Source organism: Ipomoea triloba, chromosome 4, assembly GCF_003576645.1.
Source record: "Ipomoea triloba cultivar NCNSP0323 chromosome 4, ASM357664v1".
In the NCBI taxonomy this organism is placed as follows: Eukaryota; Viridiplantae; Streptophyta; class Magnoliopsida; order Solanales; family Convolvulaceae; genus Ipomoea; species Ipomoea triloba.
Window position 1 is genome coordinate 14205265 of NC_044919.1, and position 16145 is coordinate 14221409.

Sequence of the window (16145 nt, forward strand, 5' to 3'; positions counted from 1 at the left end):
TGATAATTATGTGTATCAAATAAGCAAAATTATGTATATTGCTCCCTTGAGCAATTAATTCTGCTAATTGGTCTGGAAAATTTGTTTTAAAGACTTTCCATGCAACCCTAACAATATCTCCCAGGTAATTTTCAACAATTTTGATCATTTATCACCTTCTGTGATATTGAAATGTCTGCTTTCAAAGTCTCTAATCATCATGCATGGCAGTCGTCAATTATTCTAACCTCTGCGGAGGCATACAATATTAAATGTAAATTAAACATGTATAATTGAATTTCCCTCAAAAATCACTATTACCAATTAGCCACAACCAGCCAAGAGCCACACCAAAACACATGCCAATAAGAAGACATAGCATTAGAATGTTACCCAATGCATTTGCCTCTGGTCCCTATGAACAAGAACATGATTAAGTTAGTTTTATGGTAACCACAATTGAATGATTGCCATTAATACTATCTATCAAGATTCAGAAAAACTTACATTGTAACCTTTAGGAGCAGTAGTGAGGACACAGACTGTGAGATAACCATTTGTTAGTCCGAGGAAAGATACGAGCATGATCATCCATCCTTGATTGCCGTATTTAGCAGTGAAATAGAAACACGGGATCAGCAAGAAACGGGATAATATTGCTACCATCAGCCCCTTCCTGGATTTCAACTCAAGTTTCTTGATGAGGGGAATGTATCTTGCTATAAGATCCAAGGCATTGTACATTGCTATCAGAACTATAGCATACCTGCAATTAGTATTTTGATATTGTACATTGCTGTCAGAAGAGTTGAATTTAAGATGCAATCAATTTTATCTATGAAGGTAGGATTTAGTGTTGGGCGGAGGGCCAAGTCCAACAATTGGTGGCTAGAGATTGTTGGGCGTAGGGCGGTGAAAGGCCAAGTTTAACACTTTTTCTTTCGAAAAGGTGGCGGTATAAAAAAATAAAATTTCGCTTCACTACGAGCTATAGTGTGGTATCAGGTCATAGATTTGAGTCCCAAGAGTAAAAACTAGGGTATAACTCTTATATGGATTCAAAAGAGAATGAAGAAATACAATGATTACCATGAGCCAAGGTTGTGGGTTCCAGTATTTTCGTATAAAAATCCAGGGAAAATTGATAAGGTTAAAACATATATGAGGTTGAGGTCCAAAGCATAATCAATGTTTTTTATGAACAACTCCTTCTTGCTCAGCCTCCCCACCTGGTTATTTGCATCATCGCCCTGTGTACACAAGAATATATATACATTAAAAAAAAAACTAGCTATAAGTTTAAGGTTGTTGAATAAAAAGGAAATTTTTAGTTTCTGTACAATTTGAGTTGGCGTTGTGATGCCAGCTGCGGCTAAATCTGCTAAAACAGTTTTTAATCCCTCTGAAGCTGCCTTTGAGCGATAGTATTTGACGATTGGAAATTTGGGGAAGACGAATGCATAAAGAACAATACATAGGAATTCAATGAATGCGGAGATTGCCAAAAACAAGACTGCAAATTAAAGGCCAAAACTAAAATACTTTACAAAAGACTAATAATAGCTTAGTATGTTTTGGATTTGTAAAGTTGAAGAGAAGCACATACTAACTCCTTTCCTGAGACCATTACTGGAGTGCTCAAAAGCTGCTTTTGTCACTAATCTGAACACAGAAGTCAGTGCCCCTGAAGCAGCTAAACCAGCTAAGTATGACTGCATTTAAGTTGATAAAGATTAAAGCTCTTCGACTGTATGTGAAATGAAAAATTTTATTGGGCGGAAGTGGTGAAAGGCCAAGTCCAGCTCTAGGTGGTTAGTGGACTGTTGGGCAGAGAATTGAAGGGTCAAGTCTAATACCCTATCTCTCGAAAATGTGGGAATTGTTGGGCAGGGGCCTAAAGAGTCGAGTTCAACTCATTGCCTGCCCAAAATGTGAAGATTGTTTGGCAGAGCCTGAAGGGCTAATTCCAGTACTCTGCCTCTCGATAATGTGATGATGGATAAAAGTCTAGGCCCAAATAGCTAGGAGGGTTGTTGAACGGAGGCCTGAAAGGTCAAATTGAACACCCTACCTCTCAAAAATCTGGATGATTGTTAGGCAGAGGTTTGAAGGGGCAAGACCAGTGATGACTGATAAAAGCACTCTGGCTCTAAAAAAATGTACAAATTCAATGAAGATTGAAATTGGAAACATACTTGCATGAATTCAGGACACATGAAAGACAGGTCTCCAACCATTCCACCTTGAACATTGGCATCTGCAACTCCAAAAGATGCAGCAACAACACAAATTCCTATGTAATTTCCGAGTCCACCCTTCCCTGATGTGCCTAAATCCAACTACCAACAATGGGAACCGAATCAGTTTGGATAAATTATTTACAAAACTGATATCGAGAGTAAAAAGAGCAAGCAAAATATACCAGTAGGAGCGCAGATGTGCCCAAGAAATATAGTATATATCCGACTAAGTTTCGTTTTCTTGTATTGAGCTTTTCTTCTTTGTATGCAAGAATTGCCATTGTTCCAATTGCAAATGGATGATAGACAAGGGTAAGCACCCTTGAAGGATGGTATTTCTTGAGGGTAAAACAAAGACAACAAACATAATTCTCAGCTCTCATTAAAAACCATAAAACATATTCAATACAATCATCTGAGACAAAGGATTCTCACAGGAAACAATTGATAATAGTAATCTCCTATTGTCAACATGGCATTCCAAGATAGAAGAGATCCAAGTCCAAGAATCCAACATGCTATTGTTGCACTCAGTTTCCCCTGAAATAAACAATTCTTTTCATTTCACCAAGAAAAAAAAAACACATTTTCAACACAAGGAAAAAAGAAAAAAAGAAAAATATTATGACATAACCTCAAGCCTCATTGTGTTTCTGCTTGATTCATCAATGGCGATAGTCATGTCTGTTTATTTTCTCTGCTACAATAACACAAGCTAAGGAAAATGTAAGCCCCGGCCTCTAACGTTAAATCTTCTGCAGTGAATTAAAGATTCCGACAATCTTGATATTCGTTCTTTCCCTCTTTCAAGGTATGGCTTTTACTAATTACTTAAACTGGTCAACTGTGACAGTAATCTTCTCCCAAATTTTATTAATTACTTAAACTTTTCTTTTCCCAAATAAATTTATTAATTAATTAAACTGGTCAACTGCGAGAGTAATCTTATTCGTATTTCTAGTTTCATACTCCGTATATAGAAAAAATAGTATTCCATAAATTTTATCATTATCCTTCTCTTCCATTAATAAAATTACAATCTATTACTAAAATTTTACTATATAGGGAACCATTGCATATATTGTTTTTCTAAAAACAAAAGATTTGCCTAATAGCATCCCCTTCCTAACGAAAGTAGGCGGAGGTCAATAGTTATACCATGGGCCGGGATTCACCTGGTAAGGTTGATCAATCATATTTTACATATTGAATGTTTACAATTCAAATTGTGATTCAGTATGTAAATTGTGAATATTCTTAATATATAAATTATGAATTTTAAATATGGGTCTATCTTACAAGGTGGATCCGGATCCACTAATTAATTTGAGGATGGAGGTCTACGAAGAAAACATTATATTGAAAAATTATATTTTAAAGGCAAAATAAATAACCAAAATTTAAAGACAATTGTGGACAGATTTTTCCTTTTTGGTGACAGCCTGTTTTTACTGCATGGAGTTGAAAATTGGTGCAGATATCTAGGAAAGAAATAAAGGCTTATGTAATGAGTACTTTTTTACGTAAACCAAAAATGGTAATTATATCCGTAATGTGATTTTTTTGTATTTTGGAGATTATAAATTACCGGAGTAAAATATTTGTATAAATTTAATGTACAATGAAATCTGATTAAAATAATTTAATAAATAAATAACCAAAATATGATGATATGAAAACCCATAATTATCATTTATAGAAATAAATGAATTTCTTCATTTTTTTTTGAAATAAAAGAATTTCTAGTTACCCAAAAGCGGTCAGAATATATATATATATATATATATATATATATATATATATATATATATGTGTGTGTGTGTGTGTGTGTGTGTGTGTACACACACGCTAGTATTTTCACATGTGCGATACACGGAATAGATTTGTTATAATATAGTAAAAATATTTGGATCGATATATAATTATATAAATTATAACATCAAATATTATATAGTGTAATTGAAGATATGTTTTGGATCAATTATGTTTTATGATATTATCCTTGTTTGAATTCAAGCAAATAATTGCTGAATTAATAGCTAATGTGTAGATGTACGCATGCGGTGCTGGAACTTTAGTGATTTTATATATCATTGTTTAGGATTTTTATAAATTGAGCAAATATGCTCGTTCCCTACTCAGTTATAGGAATCAATTGTTATTCTAATTCATATGTATGAAAGATATATTTTTGTGTAGATATATAGTAATTTTTTCATCTTGGAAAAAAAACATAATATCAGTAGTTGTATTTCCACATTATTGAAAACCTCTTTGTAGACGACATTGGTAGTAGCAATATAATCTTGTCCATCATCGTCTAGAACTAACACTTTCAGGCTATCAGGATATGTGACTCGAAAGAAAGCCACGTACATGGGTAAAAATTCAGATTTTGGGTCAAAAGTTGGATCAAGTGTAAAATGAACTTTTAATATATTAGAAGTATATTGTATTTTATGTTAGTGATCCATCTTACAAGGTGGACCATGGTCCATGCAATAATGTTTGCAAGTTGGTTGATTGGAGCTACTCTAATCTTATGCTTATGTTATAATATAATTTACTAAATATATAAAAAAAAAGTATTTGATGCATCGCCTTTTTATAGATGTGCAAGTTATACAATGGACTATGGTATACCTTGTATAGTTGTATTTTGGATCTTGGTCCAAAAATAATCTCTAAAATTCTGTACCTGCGTTTCTATACTTGTAAACAAATTGAAGGCACATAACATAGTAATTATAAATATATAAAATGATAACTACAAACACATAAATTATTTTGTCCAAATACATAATAATATGTTAATTACAGATATATAATATGTGAACGTGGGAGACAAGCTTGAACAGCCAATTGTGACTATGGCGGATGGCAAGACGTACAGGTAGGTTTAGGGTGTGTAATGTGGGGATGAGGACGTTGGTAAACTTCTGCTTCCAAAGATTGAGCCCCAGGGATAATGCTAGTAACAACAATGCATTTTTAAATTAATGGTTGAGAGCCACATCAGAAGGGAAAATATGAGAAGAGAAATTTAAGAGAGATAAAAAATATTTTTCATTTTTTATTTGGTAATTTAATAATTCGATTTATGCTTTTGTTTAGAGTTTTTTTTTTTTTTTTTTTTTGTCAGTTGGTGCTAATTTTCTGGTGCATTGGTTGCAGTTGATGCAAGTTCTCTAATTGCTATTAATGACAATTCTAATTTTTAAGTAGGGATGGGGTATGGAGCATGGAATAAATCAAGTTATATTCTATAAAAAAAAAAATTATATTCAAGAATTAGGCATATTATTTGTACATGTCAAACAATAAACTTTAATTAAGTTAGACAATCCTATCTAAATTAATCAAATTATTAACTTGAAAAATTACAATATATTCCAAGTGCAATAGTACCCGGTGAGAACATACAAATAATAAACTTATAATGAACCTACCATCAAGGGAAGTTGGGATAGATCGACTTTGCACCTCCATTGATGACTCAAGTCCAATTGATTGGGAATCATGATGGCTTTCCCAACCACCCTAGGATAGACAAAACTTAGAACCAAAAGATGGAAAAGAAAAACTAACCCAGAGAAAAAGATAATTCAAAATAATTAGAATAAAAGCCAAAGCATTCAACACAAAAGCTCACAAAGAAAAGCTGAATTCAAGGATATTTCCATGCATGCAAATAACAAACCGAAGAAAAGAAAACTAATACACCGAGAGCTTGAAATCCTTCTTCCAATTCAGAAATCTCATTTCTCTCTAAAAAAATAATAATAATAGAACTAAAGCACATCCAAAACACATCCACTTGATCTTACAAAATAAAGACCAAGACAACCAGATTTCATAATTTCAGATTTTATGCAATTAATGGAAAACGTATATATGAAAATAATATAGAGATAACTAAAATAACAGAGTGATCTGATGCAAAGAAATAGATTTGAAGTCAGTAATATTTACTAATCGAGTAAATTACCAAAATGGTCCCTCGACTATATCGATTTCATCAATTTGGTCCTACTTATTTTGACTTGGCTAATTCCATCCTTCGACTATCAAAATTTTAACCGTTTTAGTCCTCCGGTCACCAAAGAGAGAAGATGGCGAAGGGAGATAGATTTGATGGAGAATGGAAGAAATTTGAGAGAATGAAAGAAGTAGAGAGCAAGAACAAAGAAAGGGTTGCCGTGAATCGACTTAATTTTTTGCTGCAAAGAAATTTGAGGGTATGAAAAATCCTAACTATCTGTGTCCCAAGCTATTAATATAGGATGCAGATTATATTTAGCGGAGACATGGAATTGCATCCATCCGCCGTGTCGTCACCGTCGAGAAGCATGGAAAGCGCCATCTTTGTTTATTATTTGAGAAGGCCAAAAGAGACAAACTTGTAGTCTCGTAAATCATATTGATCCAAAGCAACAAAAACTCACTAATTAAATAAACCATAAAAATCGAAAAACAACCAAAATCCAAGCATTATCGGAGGAAAGCCAGTCGGTGCTAAGTGAAGTTCCAATAATATCCCTCAAAATAAGCCGTCTAAGTGACCGGAGGACTAAAACGGTTAAAATTTTGATAGTCGAAGGATGGAATTAGCCAAGTCAAAATGAGTAGGACCAAATTGGAGAAATCGACATAGTCGAGGGACCATTTTGGTAATTTGCTCTTTACTAATCAATTGATACAAATGGAAAGTACAAAATGGTGCAGTGCAGCCAATTAAGTACATATGGAGATTGATCATATATATCCTACTAAAATTTGATGGAATTTTATTCTAATTATTAGGCATTGAACTTGCTGAACAAGAACCTTAGATTCTCAAAGTCCCAACACATGGAGATGGTCTCACCCTCATGCAAACTCCTCCTTTTCAGAGTAAGTGTAAACGATGAAATATATGTCTTAATTTTAGGAAACTATGAGCTGAGAAATATATATATATATATATATATAATATTGGAGGAATACAATAACCTAATTCCAATGCCGGTGGGATTAGGAAACGAGTTAGCGGTTAATGATATATATTTTCCCGCTCCCATCTGGACTAGGAAATTAGCGGTGGGATTAGGAGCGCTTAATTTTGCCGTTAGGCTTAAAGTTGCCGACTTGGCGCTAAGTTGTCAACTTATTTATAGTAGGAAGTAGGGTTAGTTTCCTAATTATATTCTGTCTCTGCTTTGCGCGCTCTTCTCTCCTTCAATTCGCAAGAAACATAATCGGCATTAATGGCTCCGGCAATAACGAACATGAGCGGCGCCCCTTTGCCATACCCAAGTCACGGAAGATTGCGGATTCGGACGATTACAAGAGTTAGGATGCCACGTTCTTCGGTAGCTTTGGGCGACAACTGCTTCGAAATCCACTTTTCCACTTGACTTCTCTGGGGACTGCTTTTTCCTTCTTCTTGGGCAGACTCGCTGGACTGAGCGCTGATATAGTTTTTCCTATAGCGGCGTTTGCATTCGACCTAGTTCGCAGCAGAAACTGGTTTTATGGGGTGTCTTTGTCGGTCGACCTCCAAACTGTTTACCTGTTGGAAGAACCTGATTTCTTGGATGGTGAAATGATTTTGAATGACGACACAGCTGCTGCCCGTGAACAACCTTTTGCCTCTACTGGCCATGGAATGTCGCAACAGGAAATCTCATGTTGAAGACGGAACTGCTTAGTGATGATGAAGACGAAGATGGCGAATGTTGCAGCATTTGTCTGGAAGGATTTATGAGAGGGATGGTGATCACAAAATGCCGCCACCCTGTTCCCATAGGTTTCACAATGCTTGCATTGCCCAATGGCTGCACAAAAACCCAACATGTCCAATTTGTCGCCGCACATGTACACTCATTGTTTCATAAATGTAAATCATAACCCACCCCCTCCACGGTGACACCATTTTCATGTGTTGAGACTTTCAGAATCTAAGGTTCTTGTTCCGCAAGTTCAATGGCCGCCCAATCTTAGAATGAAATTCTAATTAACTAATTCCATCAAATTTTGCTAGGATACATGCATCTCCATATGTACTAATCTGCAGGATTTTGTACTTTTCCATTTGTATCAATTGATTAGTAAATACGGAGTATATAATATTATTGACTTCAAATCTATTTTGCATCAGATCACTTAATACAGTTATAGCTCTCTATATTGTTTTCATATATACCCGTTCCATTAATTGCGAAGGGATGAGTTTCTGAAAGCCATTTTGATTCCCATTCAATTGGATTGGAGTCAATGGAGGTGCAAAGTGGATTGGTGTTGTTGTTGTTGTGGTGGTGGTGTGGTGGTGGTGTCATACGGTGGCGGAAAGCAATTTTTTTTTTAAAATTACTTTTGTTTCATGTTACAATAGTGACGGATTATTGATTAATTATTTACGAAATTGTCACTATAAATTTTCTTTTAAGAATACACTATTGTTCTGGTAAGAATGATAGCTAAATGTCAATCTCTATGTTCTTTTTTTACTAGTGGAGTCAGATTAAGAATACCTGGCTTTTCTTTTGTTAAATTTCTTTTTGGTCTTAAGATATGTTCCTATAATAATAATTTGATAAGTTTATTTGTGGAAACGTGGTTAGTTTAAAGTTCGAAGCTATTCTATTTGAATAGAACTTCATCCGCTATAGTAATGTGAGGTAGAATTAAAATGTGCTTATGCCAGAAGGGACTTAAGTTTGGGACTATTTTACAATTTACTGATGCTATTACTTGAATTTTCTTTAGACAAAGTAATGAGAATCTCATTTTTTTTTAGTAACTACAATCTAACTCTATACGTAGTACTCAAACCTACGAGGTTCGTTTGAAATGGTAATAGTGATGTCATCAAATAAAAAAGTACTTGGCAAGCATCTCATTTTATAGTATTATATTTATTGAGTTATTCACTCGTGCAATACAAGAAACATATTGAAAGAACACATTCACTTGATCGCACAAAATAAAGAACTATAGAGAACTACTATCTACTATACTAATAAGAACCAAAGAGAGTTAGGCCTAAAATGGGTAGAAAAAATGGCGGTCAAATTATTTAATCAAATGGATGGTTCAGATGAATTATTTAATCAAATGGATGGTTCAGATGAATTATTTAATCAAATAGATGGTTAAGATAATTCAGATTAATATTATTCATAGGATTACCTAATTTAACCTTACTTTTATGATTATCCATTTAGTTTTACGTTAAATATTCTCTTCTCCGTTAATATTCCATTAACTTTTAACTTACTCATTAATTCCTATAAGAAAGGTCTTAGGTTCGAACCTCATCTCAATCAAATTTGACATAATTAAGTTTCTCACTCTATTTACTCTTATTAAATTAAATAAATTAATAGCTACAACAAAAAATGATACATATGTATTTCTTTAATTTAGAATTATGTGTCTACAATACCTTTATTTGAAAAAATCATTCATTATCAAAAAATTAAATTAAATAAGAGAAATAGTTTCATTAGTTATATTGTCTTTATTTTCTCGCAAAGATTCTTTACATTCAAATTTATCAATTGATATTCATTGTATTGCTCATTATCTTATTTTTACAATATCTTGTAATTAAATATCAAAGTTATAGTACAAAATAATGTTATATATTTATTTACCAAGTATTTTATTAATACTATGAAAAAAAATTTAAAATAATTTGAAGCTAATTATATTAACTACTTGGGGATTGGTTGACAAAGAGAGTATGTACTCAAATAACCCAACAAATTGAAGCGGTATCGCTCTATTTTACTCTTATTGAATTAAATAAATTAGTAGTTACAACACCAAAAAATGATACATATGTATTTCTTTAATACCATGAAAAAAATAAAAAAGAATAGTTTGAAACCAATCATATTAACTAATTGGGGGATTTATTGACAATGAAAGTACTCAAATAACCCATTACCCAGCAAATTGAAGCGAGAAACTACCTTTTAATATCTTTGGAATACATAAAATTTTAAATTTTCAAATTTTTATTAATTTATTTAATCTTTTTTCTTAAACTAGGGATTTCTTTATCCACAATAACTTATTCAACAATAATGGTTGAACCAAATGAACCCCAAGCAGAACACCTAAAGGAAAGAAACTACCTTTTAATATCTTTGGAATACATAAAATTTTAAATTTTCAAATTTTTATTAATTTATTTAATCTTTTTTCTTAAACTAGGGATTTCTTTATCCACAATAACTTATTCAACAATAATGGTTGAACCAAATGAACCCCAAGCAGAACACCTAAAGGAAAGTCCATAGCTCCTATATCATAATCTCATTGCATGACGTTGTCATCTATACTACCAACAATAACCGAATTGCAATTAACACACTACCAACAAAAAGGAAGAGAACAAATAGTAAAGATGAAGACAATGACAATGTTACTCAANATGACGTTGTCATCTATACTACCAACAATAACCGAATTGCAATTAACACACTACCAACAAAAAGGAAGAGAACAAATAGTAAAGATGAAAACAATGACAATGTTATCAAAAGAGAATTAAGAATACTTAGAAAAATTCAAATTAAAAGTAGTATTTATTTAGACTATCATTTTTAGACCAAATATTTAGACTATCGATTTTACAAGGTTGCAAACATTTATTTTAGTAATAATTATAATGAATTTTCTATATTATCATGGATTCATATACTTTGAGTTAGATATTGAAATAAAAAATTTTGATATTCAATTACCCATGTATAAACTTCTCCTATATAATCTTGCATTGATAAACATTGGGCATTAACCCATACGCGCAATGCGCGTATAAAACTAGTAACTATAATAAAACGAACTGATGCAAAATAGATTTGAAGTCAATAATATAATAGGGAGTAATATTTACTAATCAATTCATACAAACGGAGAATTACAAAATCCTGCAGATTAGTACATATGGAGACGATGCATGGATACTAGCAAAATTTGATGGAATTAGTTAATTAATTAATGATTGAATTTGATTCTAAGATTATCAGGCATTGAACTTGCGGAACAAGAACCTTAGATTCTCAAAGTCCCAACACATGGAAATGGTGTCACCCAGTTGCAAACTCCTCCTTTTCACAAACTCTATATTCCAATTGCTATTGAGAAGAAAGCTGCCAGTCTTCCATTGCTTGAGGCTGAGTTGATGCTCTGACTCAGTGTCTAAATCCCATATTTTGACTCTTTGATGCTCTGACTCAGTGTCTAAATCCCATATTTTGACTCTCAACCCACCCCTGTTTTCACAAGCTGTACGGCTCTCCATATCCATGAGAGGCAACACGTATTTTATGATTTCCTCTTTGGGCAGCAACAGCCTTGATGAAAGGTTGACATCACTTGCACTTAGGCGCTTATGTATCCAGTGATGATGATTATGATTTCCCAGTGCCCCAGTTGGGGGGTTTTTATCCACCACCTTCTTCTGTCTCTTGGCGATGATGACTCCCTCTTCCTCCTTTTCTTGTATTGAAGAATTTTCTGGTTTCTTAGGTTTAGGAAGTCTTTTGCGTTTGGTTGGGAGGGAGAGTGAGAGGGAGGAAGCAGCGTCAATAAGCTCATCATCCCAACCATGATCATTCTTGATCGGTTTCTTGGGATTCTTGGTTGGCGGGAACAGTGAGAGGGAGAAGGAGGAAGCAGCGCCAATGAGCTCTGCGAAATTACCCAAATCCTTACGATGATTATTGATGGGCAAGTGATGATCTTTAATTGTTGGGGCACTTAGAGTATTAGGGTGGTGTACTTGTATGGAATTATTTTGTGGTTTCTTGGGAGCAATATTTATGGATCTTTTGCGTTTCTTGATGGGCAAGTGATCTTCAATTCTTGGTGCAGCAGTGGGGAGGTCTTCTTCTGATCTTGTAAAAAGCGTAAGCTTCGTAATTTCTTCTTGATCATGATTGGGCAGTGGCTGATGATCCTCCACCGTTGTAGTTGTTGAATTTGAAGACAGGCTCTCCATTGCGCTATTTTCAGAGTAGGTGTGTATGTAAAGGATGAAATTGCATTTTAGGAAACTATGAGGAATTGAATACTTATAAGGGCCGGGGCAAAACCCTAATTCTAATGCTGGTGGGATTTGGAAACTAGCCATTAATGATAGAAGATCCTGAATCCTGATATACATTTTCCCGCTCCCATCTGGACTAGGAAATTAATTTTAAAATCTTGCCATTTCATTAAATCCACATTTTATTGACTAAATTATATTGTGAAACAAGAATAAGTATTATTTTGTTTTCAAAAATAAAAAGAATAAGTATTATTTTTAGTATTGAAAATTTATTTTTAATGTATTGAATAATGTTCATTTTTAAGTAATTAGCTAGAAAAAAAGGCCAAATAAACTTAATTTGTAAAAGTTCCACCATTCATTTTTTAAAAAAAAAAAATATTTTATATAAACATTTAAGTTTTTAAAAAAAAAAAGAAATTAATCATTATTACCTATTATGCTAATTGGCTTAGACATATAACATTTCTTGCATGCATAAATGCCGAAGGACCATTTTAAAATTTATTGGCTTTTTATTTAGCTTAACTTAAATAAATGGATANTGAGGCTGAGTTGATGCTCTGACTCAGTGTCTAAATCCCATATTTTGACTCTCAACCCACCCCTGTTTTCACAAGCTGTACGGCTCTCCATATCCATGAGAGGCAACACGTATTTTATGATTTCCTCTTTGGGCAGCAACAGCCTTGATGAAAGGTTGACATCACTTGCACTTAGGCGCTTATGTATCCAGTGATGATGATTATGATTTCCCAGTGCCCCAGTTGGGGGGTTTTTATCCACCACCTTCTTCTGTCTCTTGGCGATGATGACTCCCTCTTCCTCCTTTTCTTGTATTGAAGAATTTTCTGGTTTCTTAGGTTTAGGAAGTCTTTTGCGTTTGGTTGGGAGGGAGAGTGAGAGGGAGGAAGCAGCGTCAATAAGCTCATCATCCCAACCATGATCATTCTTGATCGGTTTCTTGGGATTCTTGGTTGGCGGGAACAGTGAGAGGGAGAAGGAGGAAGCAGCGCCAATGAGCTCTGCGAAATTACCCAAATCCTTACGATGATTATTGATGGGCAAGTGATGATCTTTAATTGTTGGGGCACTTAGAGTATTAGGGTGGTGTACTTGTATGGAATTATTTTGTGGTTTCTTGGGAGCAATATTTATGGATCTTTTGCGTTTCTTGATGGGCAAGTGATCTTCAATTCTTGGTGCAGCAGTGGGGAGGTCTTCTTCTGATCTTGTAAAAAGCGTAAGCTTCGTAATTTCTTCTTGATCATGATTGGGCAGTGGCTGATGATCCTCCACCGTTGTAGTTGTTGAATTTGAAGACAGGCTCTCCATTGCGCTATTTTCAGAGTAGGTGTGTATGTAAAGGATGAAATTGCATTTTAGGAAACTATGAGGAATTGAATACTTATAAGGGCCGGGGCAAAACCCTAATTCTAATGCTGGTGGGATTTGGAAACTAGCCATTAATGATAGAAGATCCTGAATCCTGATATACATTTTCCCGCTCCCATCTGGACTAGGAAATTAATTTTAAAATCTTGCCATTTCATTAAATCCACATTTTATTGACTAAATTATATTGTGAAACAAGAATAAGTATTATTTTGTTTTCAAAAATAAAAAGAATAAGTATTATTTTTAGTATTGAAAATTTATTTTTAATGTATTGAATAATGTTCATTTTTAAGTAATTAGCTAGAAAAAAAGGCCAAATAAACTTAATTTGTAAAAGTTCCACCATTCATTTTTTAAAAAAAAAAAATATTTTATATAAACATTTAAGTTTTTAAAAAAAAAAAGAAATTAATCATTATTACCTATTATGCTAATTGGCTTAGACATATAACATTTCTTGCATGCATAAATGCCGAAGGACCATTTTAAAATTTATTGGCTTTTTATTTAGCTTAACTTAAATAAATGGATAATAATCCTTGAAACGGAAATTCCATAAAGAAATGAATTTTTTTAGTGGATATATGTGACATTCACATAAAATATTACAGTCGCATTAGTAATAAGCTATTATCATAAGTAATTTATAAATAAAAAAAAGTTTATTGCTCTATTTTTCTTATTTATGGTGTTTATAAGAAATATTTTTAAATTCAAAATCACGAAATTGTCTAACATTTTTCTTAAACTAGCTACCAATATAATAGAGGATAGGGAGTGATTATTGGATATGGATGATTAGTACGTGATGAAACGGGGACTAGGCGTACACAAGGTAGTTGTTCCTCGCATTCACTCAAGGAGACAGTCAATTACACACTTTAAGGCGATAGTTATGGATTAATTGCAGAATACCCTTCCTCTCAGTGATGAGACATAATTAGTGTTAGTTACGACAATTATGTTCCCTATGATCATTAGACGTAATCACTGAGCATTAATGTAGACATTTAACTGGTCAAAAAGTGGAGAATAGGGTGGAATCGACTCCTCTGGCAGCTCTTCAATTTCGATGCCCTTCACTGAAATATTCAGTTATACACGGGCGCCTAGGCACCAATTAATTGCAGCCTAGGTGCTACGCACCTTCCGGGCGCATAAAGAGCGCCTAGAGACTTTTTCAACCATGCATAGAATTAGGCTTTTTTTGATACAAGATTTGTAACATTGCATGGAAACATTGGCTTTTACAATAAATACTCTAGGAAAATAAGTTACAAAGATTGAATTGGGGGTTCTATTTTCCTTACATTTGTATTGACATCATTGTCGTTCCCACCATTATTAGGTTCATTATTATTGTTGTTATCCCCTTGTTATTAACTAGCAAAATAGGGGAATGCATTTATATAAGAATAAGATTTTAAGTTTGTTGGATAATGCCAAACACGTTGTGCTCAGATAACATTTACTCATGTAGTGACTCTCCTGATTATAAGATCGGTACGGTATTTATAGGAGAGGTGGTCAAATTAGCATTAACATGAAAACTAATGTGATTTTAACCTTCTCATAATAGACAATTTTAAATCTAGAAATAATAGTTGTGTTTATGATAGTTACAACCATTAAAAATTAAATTCTTAAAATTGGAATTAAACAATATAATATAATTCCATAATTAACTGATGTGGAATACCTTTTCTAATAGACCACGGGGCAAATCAATAGGCATCAATTAAGTCTTTTTCTCAAACGAATATACTTTGAGAATCAATTCCTCATTTACCAATTATCTGTTTTGATGGGTATATAATACATCAAATTAAACCTTTCACCTCAGAAAATTTAAATACATTTTGACCAAATCTAAATTGAAAGTGAACCCACTCAAAACTTTATTTGAAAATGGTTATTTTATATGTAAAAAATAACTAATTTTCCAACACCAATACATAGTGTATTTCCTTCTCTAAAGAAGAGTATAATATATAGAGGGGTCTTAAACTTCAAACATCCTTGACTTTCAACAAGCGATTCTCAAGTAAAAATACATTGTCAAACACCGAATTCATAACCCTCATGTATTATGTTATACACATTTCACCATTTGGTCATCAATACCATATAACAGTGTAGTATTTCTTACAACTCAGTCTCATTTTGATTTCTATTCAACCGCCCAAATTTCGCTGCCATTGACGTTTCTCTCTTCTCGTGTTCAAGGAGGTACGACGAATTGAATTCCAGTGACGAGTCTGAGTTGCCGAAGAGTTCTCTCTATATATAGCATGTAAGAATCAACAGGGTCCTTAAATTTTGCTTTCTTTCGCAGTTTTTTTACTTCCGAAATTGGAATTTTCTTTATAAATGTCGATAAAACACTATTTTCTACTGTACAATGATTTTGTATATATATTGAGGAAGATAGTGTTGATATCGTCTTTGCCACTTTGTCCATTAATGGAGTATTATTGTATTCT

General features: G+C 33.4%; 1 protein-coding gene across 1 annotated transcript; it reads right to left on the bottom strand.

Moving 5' to 3' along the window:
* Positions 1-283: 283 nt before the first annotated feature.
* LOC116017648 (equilibrative nucleotide transporter 3-like) lies at positions 284-5708 on the bottom strand. The gene is made up of 9 exons (XM_031258271.1): positions 5654-5708; positions 2655-2737; positions 2402-2557; positions 2175-2318; positions 1586-1691; positions 1320-1492; positions 1069-1229; positions 487-745; positions 284-394 (listed from the first exon to the last, which is right to left on the bottom strand). The coding sequence occupies exons 1-9, from the start codon at positions 5706-5708 to the stop codon at positions 284-286; spliced, it is 1248 nt and encodes a 415-aa protein (XP_031114131.1).
* Between the last annotated feature and the right edge of the window lie 10437 nt (positions 5709-16145).